We start from the raw sequence: 22,532 nt of genomic DNA on the forward strand, positions 1-22,532 counted from the left end.
TGGTGATAAAAATAAAAGTAGCGCTCTGGCATTTCCAGACTAAACGACAGTCCCTGAAACTCAACAACAACAAAAAATTCAGACATTTACATTATTAAAATGACAAAAAGCGCAACATTTTCATGAACAAGAAATAATAAATTTCAATTAAAAAAAAAAAAAAAATCCAAAATCATCTTTGGATATTTACAACTCAAAGCACTGCCAGAATCATTCTGACTTTTCTAAACGTAAACCAACCAGATAATGCAACATTTTCAAGATTCTCCCCCAAAGTGCCTTTTCACTTTGGCTGCTGGGAATGCAGTACTTAACTGCACCAAAAAGTACTGCTGAAGCATCTCCATCCACACAAAGGTCATTTTGACCTTTCCCTCCACATCCTCGTACACGATGATGAACTGCTCACCTTCGTATTCCAAGTCTACCGCTCTAAATTTATTGGACATCTTGACAGGAGAACTCACACACCAGAAGGGACGCTGAGCCTCATCCAGAACTGTCAGAGTCATCATACAGCAACGCTTGAGGGGTGGAGCAAGTAAACACTGTTACTTTTCACATCCCAATTTCTCGATTTAAAGGGAATATTTAAGATATGCAAAATACATAATAAACAGTGCACACTTCAGCATTTCGCTTTGTCTATGTTCCCCATTCACACAGCGTGATACCTACCCATCCATTTATAAACAATATCCTAAGAATAGCATGCCAGCAATGACTAACCAGTCAGTACCAGGGAGAAATGAAGTCTAAATAAAGTAGCCAATGAGTGTAAGAATCCGGAATGAATCATAGATAGTATCAGATACCTCAACATCTCCCTGCACTCCTTCTGCTTGCCATGGGAGGCTGATCTTTGCCACAGGCTTGTGCTCAGGCACATCAGCGAAATTAATGGCGATTAACTGCACATAGTCCTCTTGAAACGGCACTGTAAAGCACAAGAACAATGTGCAAACACACATTATTCATATTTTATTTAAATATCAAAATGTTAATCATAATTGGTTGAAAATAAATTTGTTTAATGAAGTTTTCATAAAATAAAATGGAGTTATACGCTTTGAGATTAAATTAAACAAAATTAAATTCAATATGCGACTATTTAGATAGTAAAAAATGGCATGGGCATATAAAATATTGAAAATATAAAAATATTGAAAATATTTAATGATACATTTTATATGTTTTAGTGGTAAATCATGATGATTAATTGTAATAAAACATTAAAATTATAAACATATTTCATTTTAAATATCATAATGTTGATCATAATATGTTGAAAATGAGTTTAGTGAAGGTTGATTTAGCACACAATTATATATTTACCTCTGCTGGTGTAGAGTGGGGAGAAATGCTGACACATGATTCGCCGAACTGGATTGTGAAGCACAATGTGCAGAGTGTATCCATGGCGTCCACAGTCAGGGTCTGCAGCGGTGCCACCCGTGGGTATGTAGGGACTATTGATGTGAACGAAGATACTTGACATGTTAAGGGACTATGCGTTAACTTTAGCAGCATACTAAATAACCGTAATGCCTATTAAGAGTTCAGTACCAAAATCTTGACCCAAGGAGACTTCTTTCAATCAGTTTGTGGAAGTGTAGGTTGGCCATGATAAAGGCAATTTTCCAATTGCCCTGCAAACACCACAGATGAACATAAAAGAAAAAAAACATAAAACATCCATATAGACATGATGTTGAATAATGTTTGCAATAAAGTTTATTTGGTAACACTTTACTTGAAGGGGTGTGCATAAGACTGACATGACACCTTCATAATCATGGCATGACACGTGTCATGAATATGAAGGAGGGTTTATGCATGTTTATGACAACTGTCATTAAATGTCATTCGCTCAGTTACGTCATTTTTAATGCAAAGATGACATTGTTTGAGATGTCCAAGTTATGACAACTTGACATAAACCAAAACATCATAACCTGTCAGTGTCTTTGTCATGACCACTTGATGTGGTTGGTTTTAACATTGGCTGTCATGAGGCCATTATAATAGTGTCATGAATATGTATCTTGACCTCAACTACAGTGGTACAAATTGAACTTGTCATTAAAATGTTATTAAGTGACAATACTCTGACAAATAATTTTATAACAGCATCATGAATATTTTTCATTTCATGTTTTTTTTTTTTTTTTTTTTTTCCTCCAACAGAAGGTCAGATAATAGACAATTTCAAATTTCTTAAAAAAAGATGACACTGTTATAAAATAATGGTAACGCTTTATTTTAGGGTCTGCTATGTTATGTTTATGACAGGTTATGTTGTCTTGGTAATATCAAGTTGTCATGACAAAAGACACTGACAGGTTATGATGTATTGGTTTATGTCAAGTTGTCGTAACAAAGACATCTCAAACAATGTCATCTTTGCATTAAAAATGACATAACTGAGCGAATGACATTTAATGACAGTTGTCATAAACATGCATAAAACCTCCTTCATATTCATGACACGTGTGTCATGTCATGATTATGAAGGTGTCATGTCAGTCTTATGCACACCCCTTCAAGTAAAGTGCTACCGTTTATTTTATTTAAAAAAATACATTTAATTATAAATAAATAAATTAAATAAATAAATTTATATTAGGTATGCACCAATAAGCCTAAATAGATCATTATTTTCATGTTATGGCTGATAACGATTAAAGGGCTGATATTAAAAATTCTATACTATTTTGTCTAAATTAATTAAAATTAAAATCAGTCATTTTAAATGTTGCAAGTAAATATAAGCATCACAACATTAAAAGGTACAATTTGAAAAAAAAAAAGGACATTCATTTTTAGATTTGCAACAGATTATATTTAACAGTGTTATTAAATTATCAGAGCTGTATGATTCTGGAAATTGAGAATCATGATTTTTTGTTTAAAATAGAGATCTTGATTCTCCCACGATTCTAAATAGACAACTACACAAAACAACATGTAATTTACTAGAGGTTCAGACAAAATGTTTGTCCATTTAAAATAAACAATATTTAATTTGAACTGATTATTTTTTCAGTTTCAATCAGTTTGAATGAATGATTCAATGACTCACTCAAAGACATTTTTTTCTCTGATATTCACCTATAAGGTTAGTAAGATTTTTACATTAAAAAACATCCTAATTTAGAAGTAATAAGCTATTTTCTATCCTGTTTTTAGATTTTTTTTTTATTTTTGTCTTTTTTTATTTTTGCCTCTTTTTTTTTTTGCCTTTTTTTTTTTTTTTTGATGATAGAACAGTAGACAGGAAGTGAAGTGGGAGAGAGAGAGTGGGACGGGATCGGGAAAGGACCATGAGCCGGGACTCGAACTCAGGTTGCCCAAAGCACATTGGGGCATGGCGCTTCCATCCTGTTTTTGACCCTCTCCTTCAAACCCCTTTGATGGGCATCACATTCAAGAGTTGGGAGAAATAATAATAATAGTAATAATAATAATAAATACATTTAATTTGTAATGCACTTTATATTTAAACAAAATTCCAAAGTGCTACAAATTAAAAAAACAAAAGAATAATGAAAAAAGTTACAAATCAACAAAAAGCTCTGCTTAAAAAGTGGGTAAAACGTAGGGCTGAGCAGAAAGCCCGATCTCCCATAGTACGGATCTTGGTCCTGGGGGTTTCAGGAGATGCTGAACAAAGAACAAAGGGTATGTGTAGAGGTTTGTGGAGTGAGGAGTTCCTTGAGGTTGGGGGGGGTTGGGGGGCAATCACCATGGATAACCTGGTGGGTGAAGAGGGAAACCTTGTATTCAATCCTGAATGAGACATGGAGCCAATTGAGTGATTTGTTTGATGTGGGCCTCAAATGTCAGATGAGAGTCCATTTTAACACCCAGATTGGTAACTGATGTTGAAAGTGGAATATCCTGGCCAAAGAAGGTAATGCTGGTAATGACAGATATCCAGACCTGGTTTGGAGTGCCGACTAGGTTGGCTTCAGTCTTGGAGCTGTTTAGCTGCAAGAAGTTGCTTCATCCATGCCTTTATGTCATCCAGGCAGGTGGTCAAATTGGATGAAGAGGGGGTTGAGTTTGTCCTGATGTAGAGTTGAGTTTCATCAGCATAGCAATGAAAAGAAATTCCATGCCCGCTAGATTTCGTCCTCCACATATAAGCTTAATGAAGCCTGAACCTCGAATAGCAAACAACTCTTACGCCGGTTTCACACTGCAAGCTTAAGCGGTGCATTAGCAGTGTGGGAGCGCAACTACATCGTCACTGCAGCTACAGAGACGCGCGAGTATTCATGCTGTAAGCGTTTGTACAGCGTCACAGCAGGATTTCTTAACGACAGCTATAAATTTGTTTTTATAAGTTGGTCATTTATAAACTTGATATTCTTGAAAGTTTTTAACATGGTAAGGTGTACAATATTTGCATATAAACAAAAAATAAATAAATAAACAAATAAAAGCCTCGTGTTATCCATTGCTGCACACAAATGAGGCAAGCTTTGTGTTTTACATCATCTGCCGCATACAAGTTCACAAGACGGCAAACTCGACCAAAAAAGCCAGCAAACTCGGGTTTGATTTGGATGTTCTGCAGCCTATATATCTGTCTGAGTAATAACTAAAAGAATGTTTATATATCATATTTTCTGACTAGTTTACTTTAGTTTTTTTTATAATACACCATACTTTAACCCAAACTGACTAATTAAAAACAAGTTTAAATGGGTAAATATTTTTGATTCTTAAATTTTCTTTTCTGACATACTCAAATTCTTGTTAAAACACACTAGACATGCTTATTCTGTGCATTTTGAACACTTTTTGTGTAAAATTATATTTATTTTGTCCATTAAAAGTGTGCTTTCACTTTAATTGAGCGTCAGCAGCACAGGAAAAAGACACAGCGCCGAAACCCCCGCTTCACTGCTGCTCATGCAACGCTCCGGCTTGAGGCTCACGCGCTGCTCCAGGAGTGAATGCATCCATTGGTCTGCTCACACGACGCTGATGCTGGCAGTGTGAAACTGCCGTTACTGCACGCACCGCTGCACCGCACTTTTAAAAATGGTGGTTGAAAAAAAAATGCTGCATGTACTCAACAAATTGGCATGTTCAACGCCCAAGTCCCACCCCTGAAAGTTCGAAGCTTTGAAAAAGTACTACCTTGCGAGCAGATACTTTCTGAGGGCTAAATTTTTTCCCGGAACTTCACTTATACCCTGGTTCCTGCGGTCAAATCACACAGAGTACCACCCCAAAGTCCCTAGGGAAGGTTCCTGCGGTGGTAACGCGGCTTTAATCTTTCTTAAGTGATATAATCTTTATATGAAGCATCAAGTCACTATCAAATCCTGATTTGCTCTATTTTGATCGCTACAGCAGACATCAGTGTTTATATCTGAACTATAAACTTTTATAATAATTTGAATTATTGTAACAGGCAAATTACGATACTGTGTGGTTGAAAAGTTGTTTGTGAAGCTGTTTCATACCTATACGTGACAACTGCTCACTCCGGCTCAGCGGCAGTGCCAAAACAGATCTGAATGTTTGCTGTGATCATACTTGTTAAAGGTTTAATAGACACAGGCAAATCATTGTCATTTAGGAATAAGATCATGTGGGTGTCTGAATCAAGATCTTTTAACGATTAATTGTGTATTAATCGTGCATCTAAATGTAAAACGGGAAATGCACAACTAAATATCCAATATCAACCAATCTGATACCAACCAGTAAAAAAAATAAAATAAAAAATTAACCAATACGATACAGAAACACTATACTGAATTGTGCATCCCTAATATATTGAAATTATTTAAACTTGGCTAAATAGATCAACATACCCGCCAGACTCCGACAATGATGCCCTTATTCAAATTCAGCAATTTCACAAGCTTGTCAGCACCAAGGTATGACCAGGGTATACTTCTAGTTAAACTTGTCTTGTGAATCAGAGAGCGCCACCTTGGCCTACACATTAAAGGCATTAGTCAGATAAATCTGTAAAAGTATTAGCTTATGATTGCTTCAGATGTTTCAGCTGTTTCTTACTTGTCTCCTGGACCTGATAGGGCTGGACACATTATTCCATGAAGCTGCAGGCCCTCAAGACTGCTCATGTACGGCCAGACACCACGGCTCCAGAGCACCGTAACCGAGGAATCTTCAAAGAAAATGTGCGACTGCTTATGGACACTTTCACGTCCATTCTTTTTTGTGAGCGTGATCTCCCACTGAATGTGTAACCTCCTGTAAAAAAAAAAAAGTTAAAGGTGCCCTCGAATTAAAAATTGAATTTATCTTGGCATAGTTAAATAACAAGAGTTCAGTACATGGAAATGACATACAGTGAGTCTCAAACTCCATTATTTCCTCCTTCTTATATAAATCTCATTTGTTTAAAAGACCTCCGAAGAACAGGCGAATCTCAACATAACACCGACTGTTACGTAACAGTCGGGCTCATTAATATGTACGCCCCCAATATTTGCATATGCCAGCCCATGTTCCCAACATTATGAAAGGCATTAGACAAGGGCAGCCAGTAAGGTCTGGAGCAGCACAGCCGAATCATCAGACGTTGTGCAGGTAAGCAAGCAAGAACAATAGCAAAAAATGGCAGATGGAGCAATAATTACTGACATGATCCATGATATCAAGATATTTTTAGTGATATTTGTAAATTGTCTTTCTAAATGTTTCGTTAGCATGTTGCTAATGTACTGTTAAATGTGGTTAAAGTTCCCATCGGTTATTACTGTATTCACGGAGACAAGAGCCGTCGCTATTTTCATTTTTAAATACTTGCAGTCTGTATAATTCATAAACAACTTAATTCTTTATAAACCTCTCCAACAGTGTAGCATTAGCCGTTAGCCACGGATCACAGCCTCAAATTCAATCAGAATCAAATGTAAACATCCAAATAAATACAATACTCACATAATCCAATGCATGCATGCCGAACACTTTGTAGAGATCCATTTGAGGGTTATATTAGCTGTGTAAACTTTGTTTATGCACTGTTTAAGGCAAGCGTGAGCTCCGTGGGTGGAGAGCACGAGATTTAAAGGGGCCGCACAGCATAAATCGGCTCATATTTAATGATGCCACAAAATAGGCAGTTAAATAATTAATTTAAAAAAATCTATGGGGTATTTTGCGCTGAAACGTCACAGACACATTCAGGGGACACCTTAGACTTATATTACATCTTGTAAAAAAACGTTCGATGGCACCTTTAACAAAAGATGTAGTTCCTCATTTGAACTATGGACATGTTCCACTTACATCCTACAGATGCTTTAGACTTGACTAATAATCATTTTGACCAATATTTTTTTTTAAACTTGTATTCACCCTTTTCTATTTCAATTGATTTATTTGATTTAAGTTTAAAAATGCATTTACTTTTTATTTGTCTCTCATATTATAACAAGAGCAATATAGCATAGTAAGACATATCTCAAAACACATGCCTTGCCATGTTATATATATGAGGCATCCCAAAACAAAGGAAGTAAATCTGTAAAATCTTAGAAATACAATGGCATGTGTACAGTAGTTGCTAAAAATGATGTCCGGAGGGGATACCCTACAAGTTCAATTAAACGATCAAAGTAGAAGGACAATATTTTATATATATTTTTAAATATTTCATATGTGAAGAAAAAACAAAAAAATAAACTTGGTTAAGGTACACTATATTGCCAAAAGTATTGGGACACCCCTCCAAATCATTGAATTTAGATGTTCTAATCACTTCCTTGGCCACAGGTGTATAAAATCAAGCGCCTAGGCATTCAGACTGCTTCTACAAACATTTGTGAAAGAATGGGTCACTCTCAGGAGCTCAGTGAATTCAAGTGTGGTACCGTGATAGGTTGCAATAAGTCCATTTGTGAAATTTCCTCACTACGAATTATTCCACGGTCAACTGTTAGTGGTATCATAAAAAAGTGGAAGCAACTGGGAACAACAGCAACTCAGCCACGAAGTGGTAGGCCTCGTAAAATCACAGTGCGGGGTCAGCGCATGCTGAGGCGCACAGTGCGCAGAAGTCGCCAAATTTCTGCAGAGTCAATAGCTACAGACCTCCAAACTTCATGTGGCCTTCAAATTAGCTCAAGAACAGTGCGTAGAGAGCTTAATGGAATGGGTTTCCTTGGCCGAGCAGCTGCATCCAAGCCTTACATCACCAAGTGCAATGCAAAGCGTTGGATGCAGTGGTGTAAAGCACGCCGCCACTGGACTCTAGAGCAGAAGAGACATGTTCTCTGGAGTGATGAATCACACTTCGCTGTCTGGTTGAGCTTGGCCCCTTAGTTCCAGTGAAAGGAACTCTTAATGCTTCAGCATACCAAGACATTTTGGATAATTTCATTCTCCCAAATTTGTGGGAACAGTTTGGGGATGGCCCCTTCCTGTTCCAACATGACTGCGCACCAGTGCACAAAGCAAGATCCATAAAGACATGGATGAGCGAGTTTGGTGTGGAGGAACTTGACTGCCCTGCACAGAGTCCTGACATCAACCCGAAAGAACACCTTTGGGATGAATTAGAGCGGAGACTGTGAGCCAGGCCTTCTCGTCCAACATCAGTGCCTGACCTCACAAATGCACTTCTAGAAGAATGGTCAAAAATTCCCATAAACACTCCTAAACCTTGTGGAAAAACTTCCCAGAAAAGTTTACGAATTAAGAATGCCAGGGGACTGTGGGTGAAAATTAGCTTTTAGCTAAATCCGGTACAATGCATGGAATGGAAACATTTATGTTAAAAATTGTACATGGTCTCTTTATAAATAAATAAAGTAAAGTAAAGTAAGCAAGCAAGTATGGGATGTCATTAAAGTTCATGTGCAAGTAAAGGCAGGCGTCCCAAAACTTTTGGCAATACAGTGTATTTATCTGACAAAATTATTTGGCAAAAAAAAAAATAAATAAATAAATCATAGAAAAAAGTTAACAGGAAAAATCATACATTGGCTACATAATAAAATCAGTTATTACCGTAATATTTTATTGGTTTTCTCTTGTTTTTGCATGCATTCATAATTTCTTTGTACGACAGCCTGGCCAAAAATTGTCCGCACAAACTGGCATTTTTCAGTGTGTAAATTAGTTTTTTTTGCGCAAACAAAGCATTCATGTCACTTCATAAAACTAGACGCGTTTCCACTGCCGGGCCAAAGGCGGGCGTGCTAGTGCGTGCCAGGGCCGGTCGCGTTTCCACTGTCACTTCCGGGGCTTGATCGTGCCTCTTCGGTGCGTCCTCTGTGCCAAAGGCACGGGTTTTTCGGCCCACCGAAAACCTTGAAAAGCAGCTATTGAGGTTAAACCACTGGAGTCACATGGAGTACTTTAATGGTGTCTGGTCCTACCTTTCTGGACCTTGAAAGTAGTAGTTACGTTGTATCTCTATGGAAGGACAGAAAACTCTCAGATTTCATTAAAAATATCTTCATTTGTGTTCCGAAGATGAACAAAGGTCTTATGTTTGTGGAATGACACGAGGGGGAGTAATTAATGACAATTTTCATTTTTAGGTGAACTAACCTTTTAATCAATCTCTACTACATTTTGAATAACAATTTGTTGTTTCACAATTTTTTTGAAATGCGTTTGTGCTATTTTTTCCCCCCTTTTTGAGTGGGTTGATATTTTGAGGCATTCATACATTTGATGTGTGGCTAAAGTGCCCAGTTACTTTTGGTGTCTGCTTTAGTTCTAGGAAATATAAAATACAGGTTATGCAGGAAATTAAATGTGCATTTGTGGACCCAAAAGATTTTTTTTTCTGTCCTGTTCAAAGAAAAACGACGTCCCACCTGAGAACTTGCTCTGTCAGAGCTGGCATGCCTGTGTGCGGGTTCATGTGTCTTAGCTCGGTTTTCCACAGGGTGTCCTTGTAGCCAGCCATCTCCTTGAGTAGCAGCTTCTTCCAGTATCCCGCAGGTTTCTCTTCCACACTTGTGCTGCTCACAGCTTCGGTCATAATTCTTACTTGGGGTCTCCACTTCTTCTTCTCAAACTCAGAAGCATACAACACAGACCACAGAGCACTGGATATCTCTGTTAAAATATACTATTCCTTATTCAAATTCTTTATATCATGAACTCACTTGCTGTTAGCCAGATCATGAAACCGCTTGTTGACAAAGCTGATATTGAACAGGGACGAGGCATCCAGAAAAGAGCAAATCTTCAGGATGATCTCAGAAGGCAACCTGGACAGACAAGACAATGGTACGCAATAAAATACATCTTACACTTAAAATGTGTAAAATATTGATTCACTTGCCTCTCCAAGTAATTTCCACGTCTGTTCCCACCGCACTGTTCAAACACAGACAAAGTTTTACACTGTTCATGATGCAAAGACGTCGAGGAAGTGTCATGATCTCTCCGCCTATGCCAAATGGAAAATAGGCCTAAGCATTCAGTCTATGCAATTAGCGAATGAGTAGCCCAAAACAGGTTTGGAAATAACTAAACGGCCTACCTTCTTGCACCTTCAGCACGCGCAGTTTCCCCTTTCTGTGCCTCTCCACGAGTAGTTTCATCAGCTTTCACGAGGCCTTGTCTTAAATTACGCAGAAACTCACCAAGCCCAGTAGCCATGATGAAATCGACGCGTTTGAATTCACTCTCATTACTGATAACCCACTGACCAATGAACTCACTCACAAGATAACTTACTTAATTAACTATAACACTAGAGGGCAATATATTGTGTTGAAGAGATACCGCAGACCATACAATGAAGATATTAAATTAAAATATAAAATATATTTATACTTTTATAACTTATACTCATATATATAAGGTCAAATTAAAATACATTTTAATAAAATCAACAAATCGCGTATGTGTTATATTGAATTGTCACAGTTTGATATTTTTCTACTATAAACAAAACACTACTTTCTACTGTAAACAACACACAAACAGATTTTTTTAAACGTAATAGTAAATTAAAATTATTTTAAAATTAAAAATACATTTTAAATACATTTTAATCTCGTTATGTATATTTTTTAGTTGACATAATGTATCGCAAGTTTCTTCAATAATGCCGTTAAACCATAGCAAATTAGGCACAATCTGATAAAGGCTACAGTAAATTGACAGTGAAAAATGCTACCTATCAGACTGTGCTTTATTAATACCTACCCAACTCTAAACCTACCCAACAATGCAAATCAAAAATTATGTAATATTGATGTGCGCACGCGCAGTAAGCCCGGGTAGGACAATTGACAGGTAAGATGAAATGTCAGGACACCTGTTTAGCCTTGACAACTCTATTTGTGTGGGTTTTATTAGTCTTTTCATTCATTAAGTCATTATTTTTTAGCATTTCAGCTATTTGCAGACGAGCCTGTATTGAATTTTACTACCTTTATATAATATCTAAATATACATTAATTTTTATTGTGTTATATAAAATGCGTAGTGGAGGAAAAGTGTTCTCCAGTCTTCGTTCCGAGTCAAGTGAGTATCGTCAGAACGCCAAAGAACTACATCTCCCAGAGTTCTTAGTGCCTAATCAGGAAGTAGATATACGCATTGTGATGGCAAACAGATAGTAGTTCAGCAGCCGCAGTGAGCAATATATTTATTGTCAATTATACAGTTCTAATTTAAAGTTGTTTGAAAATATTCAAGCGGAATGTCATGCCCATTCAATCACTCTGGTAGGACACCATAACGATGCTATTTAAATTCATTGACACCTGATTTTTCTTATTTCTAATGGCTTATTATTTTCGAGCTGTCGTCTGTAGGTCAAACGTCAAATCATGAATTATAATTAAAACGAAACGGGTATTAAATAAACTGCAGGTGCAGCAGAATGTGACCGTGTCCGTGAACATATTTTATATCACGGATTTTCGTGTTTCCGCAGCGGAGCTGAACCCCGCAGTGCTGCCGCTGGACTGGCTCCTGGGAACCTGGCAGTCCGATGAGCCAGGAGAGGGCTCCTTCCCCTCCATCGCTCCTTTTCGTTACACAGAGACTCTACATTTCTCACATGTTGGACAGCCCGTGGTCAATTTTATGTAAGTAACAAAATAACTCAGAGGCATTGCAGTTTTTTTGCTTTGTTTTATAGCCTGCTTCTGACACACACTCAGAAAGTTGTGAACGCTTATATAATTTCATTTTTCAGGTTTAATGCATCCCATGCTGAGAGCAAAAAGCCACTTCACAGGGAGTGTGGATTCATCAGGCTTCAGCCAGGCACCAACAGGGTGGCCTTCATCATTGCCCAGAACTCAGGTGTTTGATTTGTAAAAAATGTACCTGTCAGACTAATATAGATAGGTTAATCTATATTACTTCATTTCTTTTTTTCTTTTTTTTAACTGTTTATATCTCTTTCAGGTCTTGTGGAGATTGAGGAGGGGGAACTCACTGGACAGCAGCTGACTCTACACACTACTGCCCTGGCTAGAACTTCTTTTGCCAAGCAGCCTCACGTTCAACAGGTCTCATAAAACAGACTCTGATTGACTTGTACATTGTCAGATTGATGAAACAAATTCTAATGTAGCAATATTTTCATACAGAAAATGTGGCATGAATTGTGCTGAACTAGTGTATTTATTAAAACAAATGTTCCACTAAGAATTTTGATGTTTGATCAGATCTCCAGGCACATCCAGTTGAAGCCGGATGGAAGGCTGGAACAGACCGTCTCTATGGCACTGGAAGGACAGCCTCTGACGCAGCATTTGCACATCACTTACCGCAGGACTGATTAACTAGCTGTCACATGGAAGAAGATGTGTTTCTGAAAAGCACTTGAAGTAATGTACTCATCTGACCTAAAATAATGATAGTTTATATATAGCAACCTGCAGGTGATGTTGATGGCAATATATTTGTGACTAAGAATGTTATCTAAAGTAATATATGTGATCTGACCTGTCTTCCCAACAACAAAAAGGCTTTGCAAATATTGTTACAATAAATAAAGGGGTTATTTATATAATGTAAAGACACTACAATAAAAGTATGAAAATCTCTTTGTAAATTTAAATTGTTTAATAGTTCTTCATGGCAAAGTCGGTCTCTGAAGAAAATGCTGTTCATTTTCACACATCTATTTCCATAAGATTAAGTTTACAAATTAAATATTATTCAAAATATGTTACATCACGTACATTTTCTCTCCAGTAAAACTTAACACTAAACAACTTCCTTCATGTGTTTAATGGTAATTCAGGGGGATACGTTAATAGACTCCCTACCTGTTGATAAATTAATTGTCATGGTATTTCCAGTAATCATGAAAAAAATGGAGAATATTTGAATAAAATAAAAGTCCTCTCTATTATACAGTTCAAAGGTTTTGGGGTCAATGACATTTTTTTGAAAGACATTAATATTAATATTCAGCAGGGCTGCATTAAATAAATCAAAAGTGACAGTAAAGACGTTTATAATGTTACAAAATGTCTATTCACATAACTGCTGTTCTGTTAAACTTTATTTTCATCAAAGAATACTAAAAAAAAAGTGTATTACAGTGTCCACAAACATTTTAAGATCCACAACTGTTTTAAACATTGATAATAATAAGAAGAAATGTTTCTCTGGCAGCAAATCATCATATTAGAATGATTTCTGAAGGATCATGTGACACTGAAGACTAGAGTAATGATGCTGAAAATTCAGCTTTGACATCACAGAAATAAATTACTTTTTACAATGTAATAAAATAGAAAAGATTTTATATTTTAATAATAATATTACTGTTTTTACTGTATTTTTGATCAAATGCAGCCTTGGTGAGAAAAATAGGTTTCTTTCAAAAACAAACAAAATTCTTACCAACCCCAAACTTTTGAATGGTATATATTCACCCCATATATTTTGTGACTTTTAGTTGAGCATTTTCCTTGATACAAAAATATAAGTTTCCCTTATATTTTCAGGTTTTCTGTGACTGTGTAAAAACGTTGAATTTCTCTCTCAAGACCCACATTAAAATCTTTATTTAAAGATGTATACAGCTGGTGAAAACTGTGTTACACACACCACATAAACTGTACAAATTGAAAGTGCAAAGTGACACTCCAAACATCATAAGCAATTTTGTAAAAAATAAAAATCTGAACATTGTCAAACATTAAAATGTCCCACTCATGCCACAGTTATTCAGTATAAAATCTCAGTAGAATGAATCCATGCAATGCATCATCAGCGCGAAAAGAGCTCCTTTAGCTGCAGACCTTATTTCTGGGTCATATTAAACTGAGGAAGACAGACATTATGTAGCTCCAGCAATGAATATAGCATTATTCCCTCATAGTACCATCCCCTCCACAAAATGTCAGCTCATAGTATTTGTTTCACACTATGTTTAGTATATTTTAAAGAAATAATAAAACGTAAAAGATGGTTAAAGGGTTAGTTCACCCAAAAATGAAAATTATGTCATTAATGACTCACCCTCATGTCGTTCCAAACCTGTAAGACCTCCGTTCATTTTCAGAACACAGTTTAAGATATTTTAGATTTAGTCCGAGAGCTTTCTGTCCCTCCGTTGAAAATGTATGTACGGTAGACTGTCCATGTCCAGAAAGGTAATAAAAACATCATCAAAGTAGTCCATGTGACATCAGTGGGTTAGTTAGAATTTGTTGAAGCATCGAAAATACATTTTGGTCCAAAAATAACAAAAACTACGACTTTATTCAGCATTGTCTTCTCTTCCGGAATCCTTTACATTGAATTGATCCCATTGAATTGATTCCATTGAATCCTTTCATCTGTCGGCGTTGGTAATGCACTTTTATGTCGCCATGGTTGTTTTTGGCGATTAGGACATCTGCGACATTTTGAAGCATCGAAAATACATTTTGGTCCAAAAATAACAAAAACTACGACTTTATTCAGCATTGTCTTCTCTTCCGGGTCTGTTGTCAATCCATGTTCACGACTCCACTGTGACGCTGCTGACGTGTTATCTGGTGTGCCCGAGCTTCGTTTGCAGTCTGAGGGAGACGTGAACACGGATTGACAACAGACCCGGAAGAGAAGACGATGCTGAATAAAGTCGTAGTTTTTGTTTTTTTTGGACCAAAATGTATTTTCAATGCTTCAACAAATTCTAACTAACCCACTGATGTCACATGGACTACTTTGATGATGTTTTTATTACCTTTCTGGACATGGACAGTCTACCGTACATACATATTTAATGGAGGGACAGAAAGCTCTCGGACTAAATCTAAAATATCTTAAACTGTGTTTTGAAGATGAATGAAGGTCTTACGGGTTTGGAACGACATGAGGGTGAGTAATTAATGACATAATTTTCATTTTTGGGTGAACTAACCCTTTAAGGTGCAGTTGAACCTGGGTGACGTGCTGTAACCTTTGTGAGGGTCCGTTTGCTCTCCAGGGCTCCACAAACAGTACAATGGACCATTCAAATAGTTCTGGGAGGGAAAGTTTCAGTTCTCAGTCAACAGGATGACTTCCTGCACAAGGCTACTTCGTCAAGTAGATGTACATGGTCTTTATGAATTCCCTCCATGATAATACAGCTGTTGATAACCAATGGGCATGAGCTCTAGAGTCCATGTTCACCACACATTTTGAAATGTCCCCCTGGAAAGAAAGATGAAAAGAAATGACATGTTATCAAATACAATACCATTCAAAAGTTTAAGTCTCTTATGCTCCAAAAAAAAAAAAATGCAATCTTAAAATGCAATTCATTCCTGTGATGGTAAAGCTGAATTTTCAGCATCATTACTCCAGCCTTCAGCGTCACATGATCCTTCAGAAAGCATTCTTATATACTGATTTGATGCTCAAGTAACTTTTCATATTATTATCAATGTTGAAAACAGTTAATACTTTTATGGAAACCACGATAGATCTTTTTCAGGAATCTTTGATGAATAGAACAGCATTTATTTGAAACAAATCTTCAATCAAGCATAATGTCTTGTTAAACACTCTTGATCCATTTAACACATTCTTGCTGAATAATTAATTTTTAAAAGTATTTAAAAAAAACAAAACAACTTACTGACCCCAAACTTTTGAACGGTAGTGTGTAGTATGCGCTTAAATGTATAGTATGAAATTACAGTAGCACAAAGAAAATAGATGTGTTAACAGAATGACTACAGGTGGGTAACAATACTTCATTTCCTCATTTGGCCTCTAGAGGTCAGGACCAATCTTGGTTCATACAGAAAGCAGTACAGAGAATGAACACTTACCCATCCTCCTCTCTTTTTGAGCCATGGGACCAGGCTCCTACACGCAAATTCTCCCAGACTGTCCACAATGGTGTGCACCATGACTGGATGGCCCTGTCGCACACAGTCCACAGCCAGCCCAGCAGCTACAGCGTAGATGGCCACCACTTTGCCCCATGTGATCCCTTGAAAGTAAAAGCAATTCTGTGAGCAGAAGCTACTGAGCTATCCATTTTGAGCACCTCAAACTCTCTCTTGCTTTCGCATTAATCATACTAGCTTTTAAAAAAAGAAATTCTCAAATAATATTAAAAACAGGTTATAATGAGAATTCAGTTAGGGCTGCAAGTCCTAGATTTGCCCATATCTTATGCAAATGTAAATGTATCGCAAAAGATTTATTCCTGTGATAGCAAAGCTGAATTTTCAGCAGCCATTACGCCACTCTTCGGTGTCACATGATCCTTCAGAAATCATTCTGATATGCTGAATTTTACTTCAAAAGAACAGCATTCATTTGAAATAGTATTTTGCCTATTGAAATAAAATTGGCTTTACTGTCAATGCAACTTTGCTGAATAAAAGTATTAATTTCTATCAACAAAAAATAATCTTACTATCCCCAAACATTTGAAAAGTAGTGTATGTGTGTGATTTACAAATATATATTTGACTGTATACTATCCCCTTACCATTTAGGGTTGCCATGATTTTGCCAAGTAAGACATGTGATCATCTTTTGTTGACCCTGGAACAACATTCCTGTCCAAAAGCATAGTCCTATCCCTACCCCTACCCCTAAACCTAACCCTACCCATAACTTATCCCTAAAATCAGAGGGAAATGATATGTGAATAAGAATGGTGTAGAAGCCCCTAACCCTTGTTGTAAGACTAAACTTGACATTAAAGATGCCCTAGAACTTTTTTTTAAAATGATGTAATATAAGTCTAAGGTGTCCCCTGAATGTGTCTGTTTCAGCTCAAAATACCCCATAGATTTTTTTTTAATTCATTTTTTTAACTGCCTATTTTGAGGCATCATTATAAATGAGCCGATTCAGGGCTACTGGCCCTTTAATTCTCGTGCTCCACGCCCACGGAGCTCAGGCTTGCCTAGAACAGTGCATAAACAAAGTTTACACAGCTAATATAACCCTCAAATGGATCTTTACAAAGTGTTCGTCATGCATGCGGCATGTATGCGTCGGATTATGTGAGTATTGTATACTGTTATATTGTTTACATTTGATTCTGAATGAATTTGAGGCTGTGCTCCGTGGCTAACGGCTAATGCTACACTGTTGGAGAGATTTATAAAGAATGAAGTTGTGTTTATGCATTATACAGACTGCAAGTGTTTAAATTCCATTTTTCATTCGAGGGCACCTTTAACTATAAACCTATCCCTCAAATCTGATTGGTTGATTCGAATGTTGTTCCAGTATCAACAAGGATGTTCTACTTGGTGAAATCACATACATCTACCTTTTTTTTTTCCTTCTGTCAACAAGTCACTTGTTTTGTTCAAGAAAGAATCACTCTTTTTGAATGAATCTGTTGGGTGAATGATTCACTCCTAAAGACAGTCACTTGTTTCCACCTACTGGCAATATAATATAACCTGCAGAAAGAGTCATTCAAACTGATCCAGCAAACCATTTTTCCTCACAAAACATTTCTTCATGCTCTTTCAATCAACAATGTCTTCAAAGGTCATTTAAACTACAGTACAGCATTTTGTAGTTATTTTAGAAATGACAACCTCTGTCTACAACAAAGACTTTCCGCCATAAAAAAATATTCTAAGAATAAAACGGCTAGATCTAAGACAGCATCTAACAGTTAAGATAAGTAAACCTATTCAACTACATAATGGTGCAGCTCTGCTGTGCTGATGATGTAACAGGAAGGCTAACACCATTAATTCTCAGCATTAACTGCTGTGCTTCACTAATGATGAGCCAAGAGTCAGGGACTATGCCAACTGTTTACGTTCCTTCATCTTTAGGATTCACGTAAGATAAAATCATCACAGATCTACACCTTACTACAGGAGATGGAAAGAGAAGATTGTCGGGCAGAGTAGAACGATGTTGACATGGTTTTGGACTCCATCACAACCACCATGTACATCAAGAAGAAGCAGAACCAAGATAAAATATGTGACCAAATATGTACAAAGAGAAGAATGTGGGTATGACCTTTTTAGGGTTTTTTCCATGTTCCGAAAAAAGACCACTGAAGAACTTAAATTAAACCACTAGAGATGGTGATCAGAGTGCCCCTTTCAAACACACTACTGAAATCTAATAATAGGTTCAAGTCAATAGCTCTTCCAGTATAGACAATTTTAATGTAATTTAATAAAAACATTACATTTATTATGTTTATGTCCTGAACTGTTTTAAAAGCTCAAACTCTGTGCAGGCTAACATCACTTTATTCACATTTGGAACGAATCCCACAATCTCCAAATTCCCTCCATTTATAGTAAAGATACCCTCATGTGCAGTGCTGCATTTTTTTTTTTTTTTTGTCCCAAAACAGCCTCTATTGCCAATTATGTACAGAATAATAATATTAATAATAACAACAAAATATAATAATAAAAGAAAATGGAATAAATTTTATGGAATAAATGATTTACTCATGCACACATCATTTATTTTTTATACGTTTTATATTTTTAATATAAAATTTATATTTTTAATTTACGTGCCCTTGTAAACTTTAATCAAAATAACCCTTCCACTTGAAACGACGTGTTTTCTGATGATGTGTTTCTCGGCACAATTCCGGTTGGACATAATTTCATGCAGAATTTAAAAGCACTAAATATTTATTTTAAAAAAAACTTTAATGCAGGGCCAGGTCATGCCCACAAACACTGCCTATGAAACACCTGTTATACTGTTTTCAAGCTCACTTACCCATGGCTAGGATCTCTGTTGCTACAGAGAGGAAGGCATCTGACACCACAGCCTCCACTGCTACACTGATGTTCAGCTGCTTCGCAATATTACGATACACATATGGGCGCATACACTCCAGTTCATCACCTGTAAAACCAGTAAAATAGCTTAAATATACACTCAATAGACAATAAGAGGGATATGTCCCCCCAGACCTCCCAATAATAGGAATGGTCAAACAAAATAGGTTTTTCTATGTTTGAATCAACCCGAATACACAATATGTGGTTACATCCTTGATAGACACTTGTTATAAATCACAGTGTAACATTATGACATTAAAGACAAATAGAAAGAAAGAAAGAAAGAAAGAAAGAAAGAAAGAAAGAAAGAAAGAAAGAAAGAAAGAAAACTTTTGATTTTTACATATTGATGTTATGTCAGATGATAAATGCTAAAATATCATCACACCTATTACAAGCATCAATTCACACTCACTCCTGGTTCTCTTACCCAGTTTAAGAAGCACCACAGATACATCTGCAAGAGCTCCGTGTGGCTCGGGCAGATCTGGCTCAACTTTTGACCAGCTGAGTCCTTCCCTTAGGATTCTGGAGTGAATGAAGTCTCTACAAAGTTCCTTGGACTGAGAGACGAGCTCTTTTTCCGTGGGAGTCCGGTCAAACACCTCCATCATCTCCGCGGCGAACACGGTCACGGGGGATCGTTCAAACACGGTCATGTCCCGCATGTTTGTTTGGCACGAGCTAAAACTACAGCAGCTTCACTGGTTGAGTTCACTGGACAGGTAGCCTACATAAACACCCCACAGACTCCACTAACAACACGAAGCGCATTTCCACGACGAACGTTTAGACAAATTAAATGTGAAACAGGTTCGCCGTAACGCCAATCAGGGAAAACAACTACAACTGAACAGCCCAAACTTAATTCCCTCGCTAGCAAATTGATTTACACTGATCGATCGACCAACTTCCGCTGCCAGATTTGCTCATTTCTCATCTTCAATGTCTCTTCTTCCATGTTTCGCATAAGAACATACAATGCTGAAATGGGCTTTCTGTCATATTTCCCCACCGGTCTGTTTGAGGTCGCTGTTCGCTTGTGCCCTGGATCTGACACTTGGAAGCGATTTTTCTCGCTACCTGGAACGCTTAGGTAACCACTAATCAACCAAGTGAACGGCTTAGTCCAAATATAAACAGTCTCTGGCATCCTGGCACGGCTCACAATACTTTTAGTCCGTGAAACTAGTCATATCAAATCATTTCAACTCCTTCAAATCCAAGGTTATTTATCAAATTAATACAATACGTCGTATAAAATGCAACATTAATATTAATTTCGTAAAAATCACTCTTATATTAAAAGACGAGGCTTTTATCAAACAGACCCAGACGTGAAGGCTTCACATAAAATGCTTATTTCATATAATGATTCTTACCCAAGAATCAGTAGGAAGTTCATTCATGCTTTGCTCTCCTGGTGACCGCGTAAGTTATTATCTGTCTATGTTTAGCGAGCTAATCCTCTCATTACAAACCAACACAACAGTTTAAAGTCCTGTGTTTGACTCGTGAATAGACCTCAGTGTGGGAATGTGGATATGTTTTATCTGGCATTGCATCATATTTCACATGATGGTCACAGTGGTAATCCCAGAAAACAGTGTAAAAGGTATGAGAGTTCATTTGCAAGTCAAGTTTACAGGGAAGCCACTTTCATTCATTGCATCCGTCATGCTTTCTTCATAGTAGGCTTATTCACTCACTGCATGCCATACTATAGCCTAACTAAAATAATGTAATCTATCTGACAAAAAAAAAAGTACAGGGGGTAGCAAAACTGTTTTGACCCATATACCTTTGATATTAAATTAACGCAAACTGTAATTCATTTTATTTGGTTTATCCTACTCATGCACCAAGTACTGTACACGGTAGCCTGTTTGTATACTGTATTTTGTCAAGCATTACATTTTTATGCAATCGCATTATGCTGTTAAAGGGATAGTTCACCCAAAAATGAAAATTCTGTCATCAATTACTCACCCTCAAGTTTCTCCAAACCTGTATGAATTTCTTTGTTCTGCTGTACACAAAGGAAGATATTTGGAAGAATGTTTGTAACCAAGTAGATCTCGCCCCCCATTTACTACCATAGCAGGAAAAATAAATGCTATGGTAGTCAATGGGGGCAAGACATGCCTGGTTACAAAAATTATTCCAAATATCTTCCTTTGTGTTCAGCAGAACAAAGAAATTTATACAGTTTTTTGGCAGAAATTTATGGCAGAATTTTCATTTTTGGGTGAACTATCCCTTTAAGCCTTATAAATCTATTTATTGTAGATTTAAGTTGTAATAGGCCTTTATATAGCAGTTAAAGGCCCACTGAAGAGTCTTGGAATGTGCAGCATTATTCAATGTGTTGATGTATTTCAACTGAAACAGGAAGACAGGGCGATATATCGAACAGCCCCGCCCATTTTTTAAAAATAGCCAATAGCATTTTGTTTATATCACAGCACGGCCAGAACCGATAGTCTCTGTAAAACCTCTGTTTCCCTTTAATCTCTAACCGTTTCTCCTCATATCCTTTATATCGCTTATATACAGCATTCTGTGCAGAATTCTAATGGGTCTGATACCTTTCGTGGTCTGAGCAGACTTATGGATATGATCCTCTCTGTGCTCTCGTGTCTCTGGACCAGAGCAGACTGTGCTCACACTGCAGCGGTTCATGTGACACTAACGCGAAATCGGACTTCATTCGCGTCAGAGGAAAGCATATTTGCACTGTCTGAATCCTTCCCTATTCTCTATATGGTGCACTATGTGCCATTCACCATGAAGAAACTAGTAGGAGGAGGATTTTAGAGAGCATTTGATTGGACAGAAGAAGCTGAAGTGTGATGTGATGTCATGAAAATCCGTTTTGGAACACACCAGCTTATTCATAACCTTAAGACTAACATATTCATAAAAGCTAAAAAACTTAAATTTTGATATCAGGGGGACTTTAAAGTCACCATGAAACCAAAATTGACAGTATTTATTTTTTTAATATATATTGCAGTATTATAAATGATTAATCCCTGCACATCATTGTTTTTTTTCCCATGTTTACGCGAGGGCGGGACAAACTGTCACTCACATGAGATCACAGCAAATCACAACCATCCAACGATCCAATCAATTCCCGATGGACAAAATCAAGTACTGTACCGCCCTCTATTTTTTCTTGTTTGAGAAGCCATTTCCCTCAGATTTACATCACAATAGGGAAGAAAAGACTATCACAACTTCCATTTCATGCCGACTTTAAAGTCAAAATGGACAATTTTTGTTTTTATGGAATATTGCAGTATTTATAAT

The 22,532-nt window shown here is 36.9% G+C and overlaps 3 protein-coding genes across 3 annotated transcripts; 1 reads left to right on the plus strand and 2 right to left on the minus strand.

The window, feature by feature from the left end:
• Window positions 1-52: 52 nt before the first annotated feature.
• Window positions 53-10,655, minus strand: zgc:161973 (uncharacterized protein LOC556635 homolog). The gene is made up of 10 exons (XM_048163508.1): window positions 10,496-10,655; window positions 10,295-10,402; window positions 10,116-10,220; window positions 9,822-10,055; window positions 6,043-6,240; window positions 5,835-5,961; window positions 1,567-1,649; window positions 1,336-1,469; window positions 816-937; window positions 53-524 (listed from the first exon to the last, which is right to left on the minus strand). Exons 1-10 carry the CDS (start codon window positions 10,612-10,614, stop codon window positions 258-260), a joined length of 1,497 nt encoding a protein of 498 aa, XP_048019465.1. The 5' UTR covers window positions 10,615-10,655; the 3' UTR covers window positions 53-257.
• An 874-nt stretch (window positions 10,656-11,529) lies between these two features.
• On the plus strand, window positions 11,530-13,039 carry thap4 (THAP domain containing 4). Its single transcript, XM_048164643.1, has 5 exons — window positions 11,530-11,690; window positions 11,903-12,056; window positions 12,167-12,276; window positions 12,382-12,485; window positions 12,645-13,039. The coding sequence occupies exons 1-5, from the start codon at window positions 11,666-11,668 to the stop codon at window positions 12,759-12,761; spliced, it is 510 nt and encodes a 169-aa protein (XP_048020600.1). The 5' UTR covers window positions 11,530-11,665; the 3' UTR covers window positions 12,762-13,039.
• A 2,229-nt stretch (window positions 13,040-15,268) lies between these two features.
• bokb (BCL2 family apoptosis regulator BOK b) lies at window positions 15,269-20,446 on the minus strand. Its single transcript, XM_048164617.1, has 4 exons — window positions 19,648-20,446; window positions 19,153-19,281; window positions 16,242-16,405; window positions 15,269-15,618 (listed from the first exon to the last, which is right to left on the minus strand). The coding sequence occupies exons 1-4, from the start codon at window positions 19,883-19,885 to the stop codon at window positions 15,499-15,501; spliced, it is 651 nt and encodes a 216-aa protein (XP_048020574.1). The 5' UTR covers window positions 19,886-20,446; the 3' UTR covers window positions 15,269-15,498.
• Between the last annotated feature and the right edge of the window lie 2,086 nt (window positions 20,447-22,532).

This window comes from Megalobrama amblycephala, linkage group LG17 (assembly GCF_018812025.1).
Source record: "Megalobrama amblycephala isolate DHTTF-2021 linkage group LG17, ASM1881202v1, whole genome shotgun sequence".
NCBI lineage: Eukaryota > Metazoa > Chordata > Actinopteri > Cypriniformes > Xenocyprididae > Megalobrama > Megalobrama amblycephala.

Coding starts and splice junctions, on each gene's coding strand:
- zgc:161973 (XM_048163508.1), bottom strand. CDS start 10,614: ATGGCTACTGGGCTTGGTGAGTTTCTGCGTAATTTAAGACAAGGCCTC. Junction 10,056..10,115: donor CATGATCTGGCTAACAGCAA/GTGAGTTCATGA, acceptor AGAGATATCCAG/TGCTCTGTGGTCTGTGTTGT. Junction 5,962..6,042: donor CTATCAGGTCCAGGAGACAA/GTAAGAAACAGC, acceptor TTTAATGTGTAG/GCCAAGGTGGCGCTCTCTGA.
- thap4 (XM_048164643.1), top strand. CDS start 11,666: ATGTCATGCCCATTCAATCACTCTG. Junction 12,057..12,166: donor CAGCCCGTGGTCAATTTTAT/GTAAGTAACAAA, acceptor TTCATTTTTCAG/GTTTAATGCATCCCATGCTG. Junction 12,277..12,381: donor CATCATTGCCCAGAACTCAG/GTGTTTGATTTG, acceptor TATCTCTTTCAG/GTCTTGTGGAGATTGAGGAG.
- bokb (XM_048164617.1), bottom strand. CDS start 19,885: ATGCGGGACATGACCGTGTTTGAACGATCCCCCGTGACCGTGTTCGCC. Junction 19,282..19,647: donor TGTGGTGCTTCTTAAACTGG/GTAAGAGAACCA, acceptor CTGGTTTTACAG/GTGATGAACTGGAGTGTATG. Junction 15,619..16,241: donor TCAAAAAGAGAGGAGGATGG/GTAAGTGTTCAT, acceptor CTTTCTTTCCAG/GGGGACATTTCAAAATGTGT.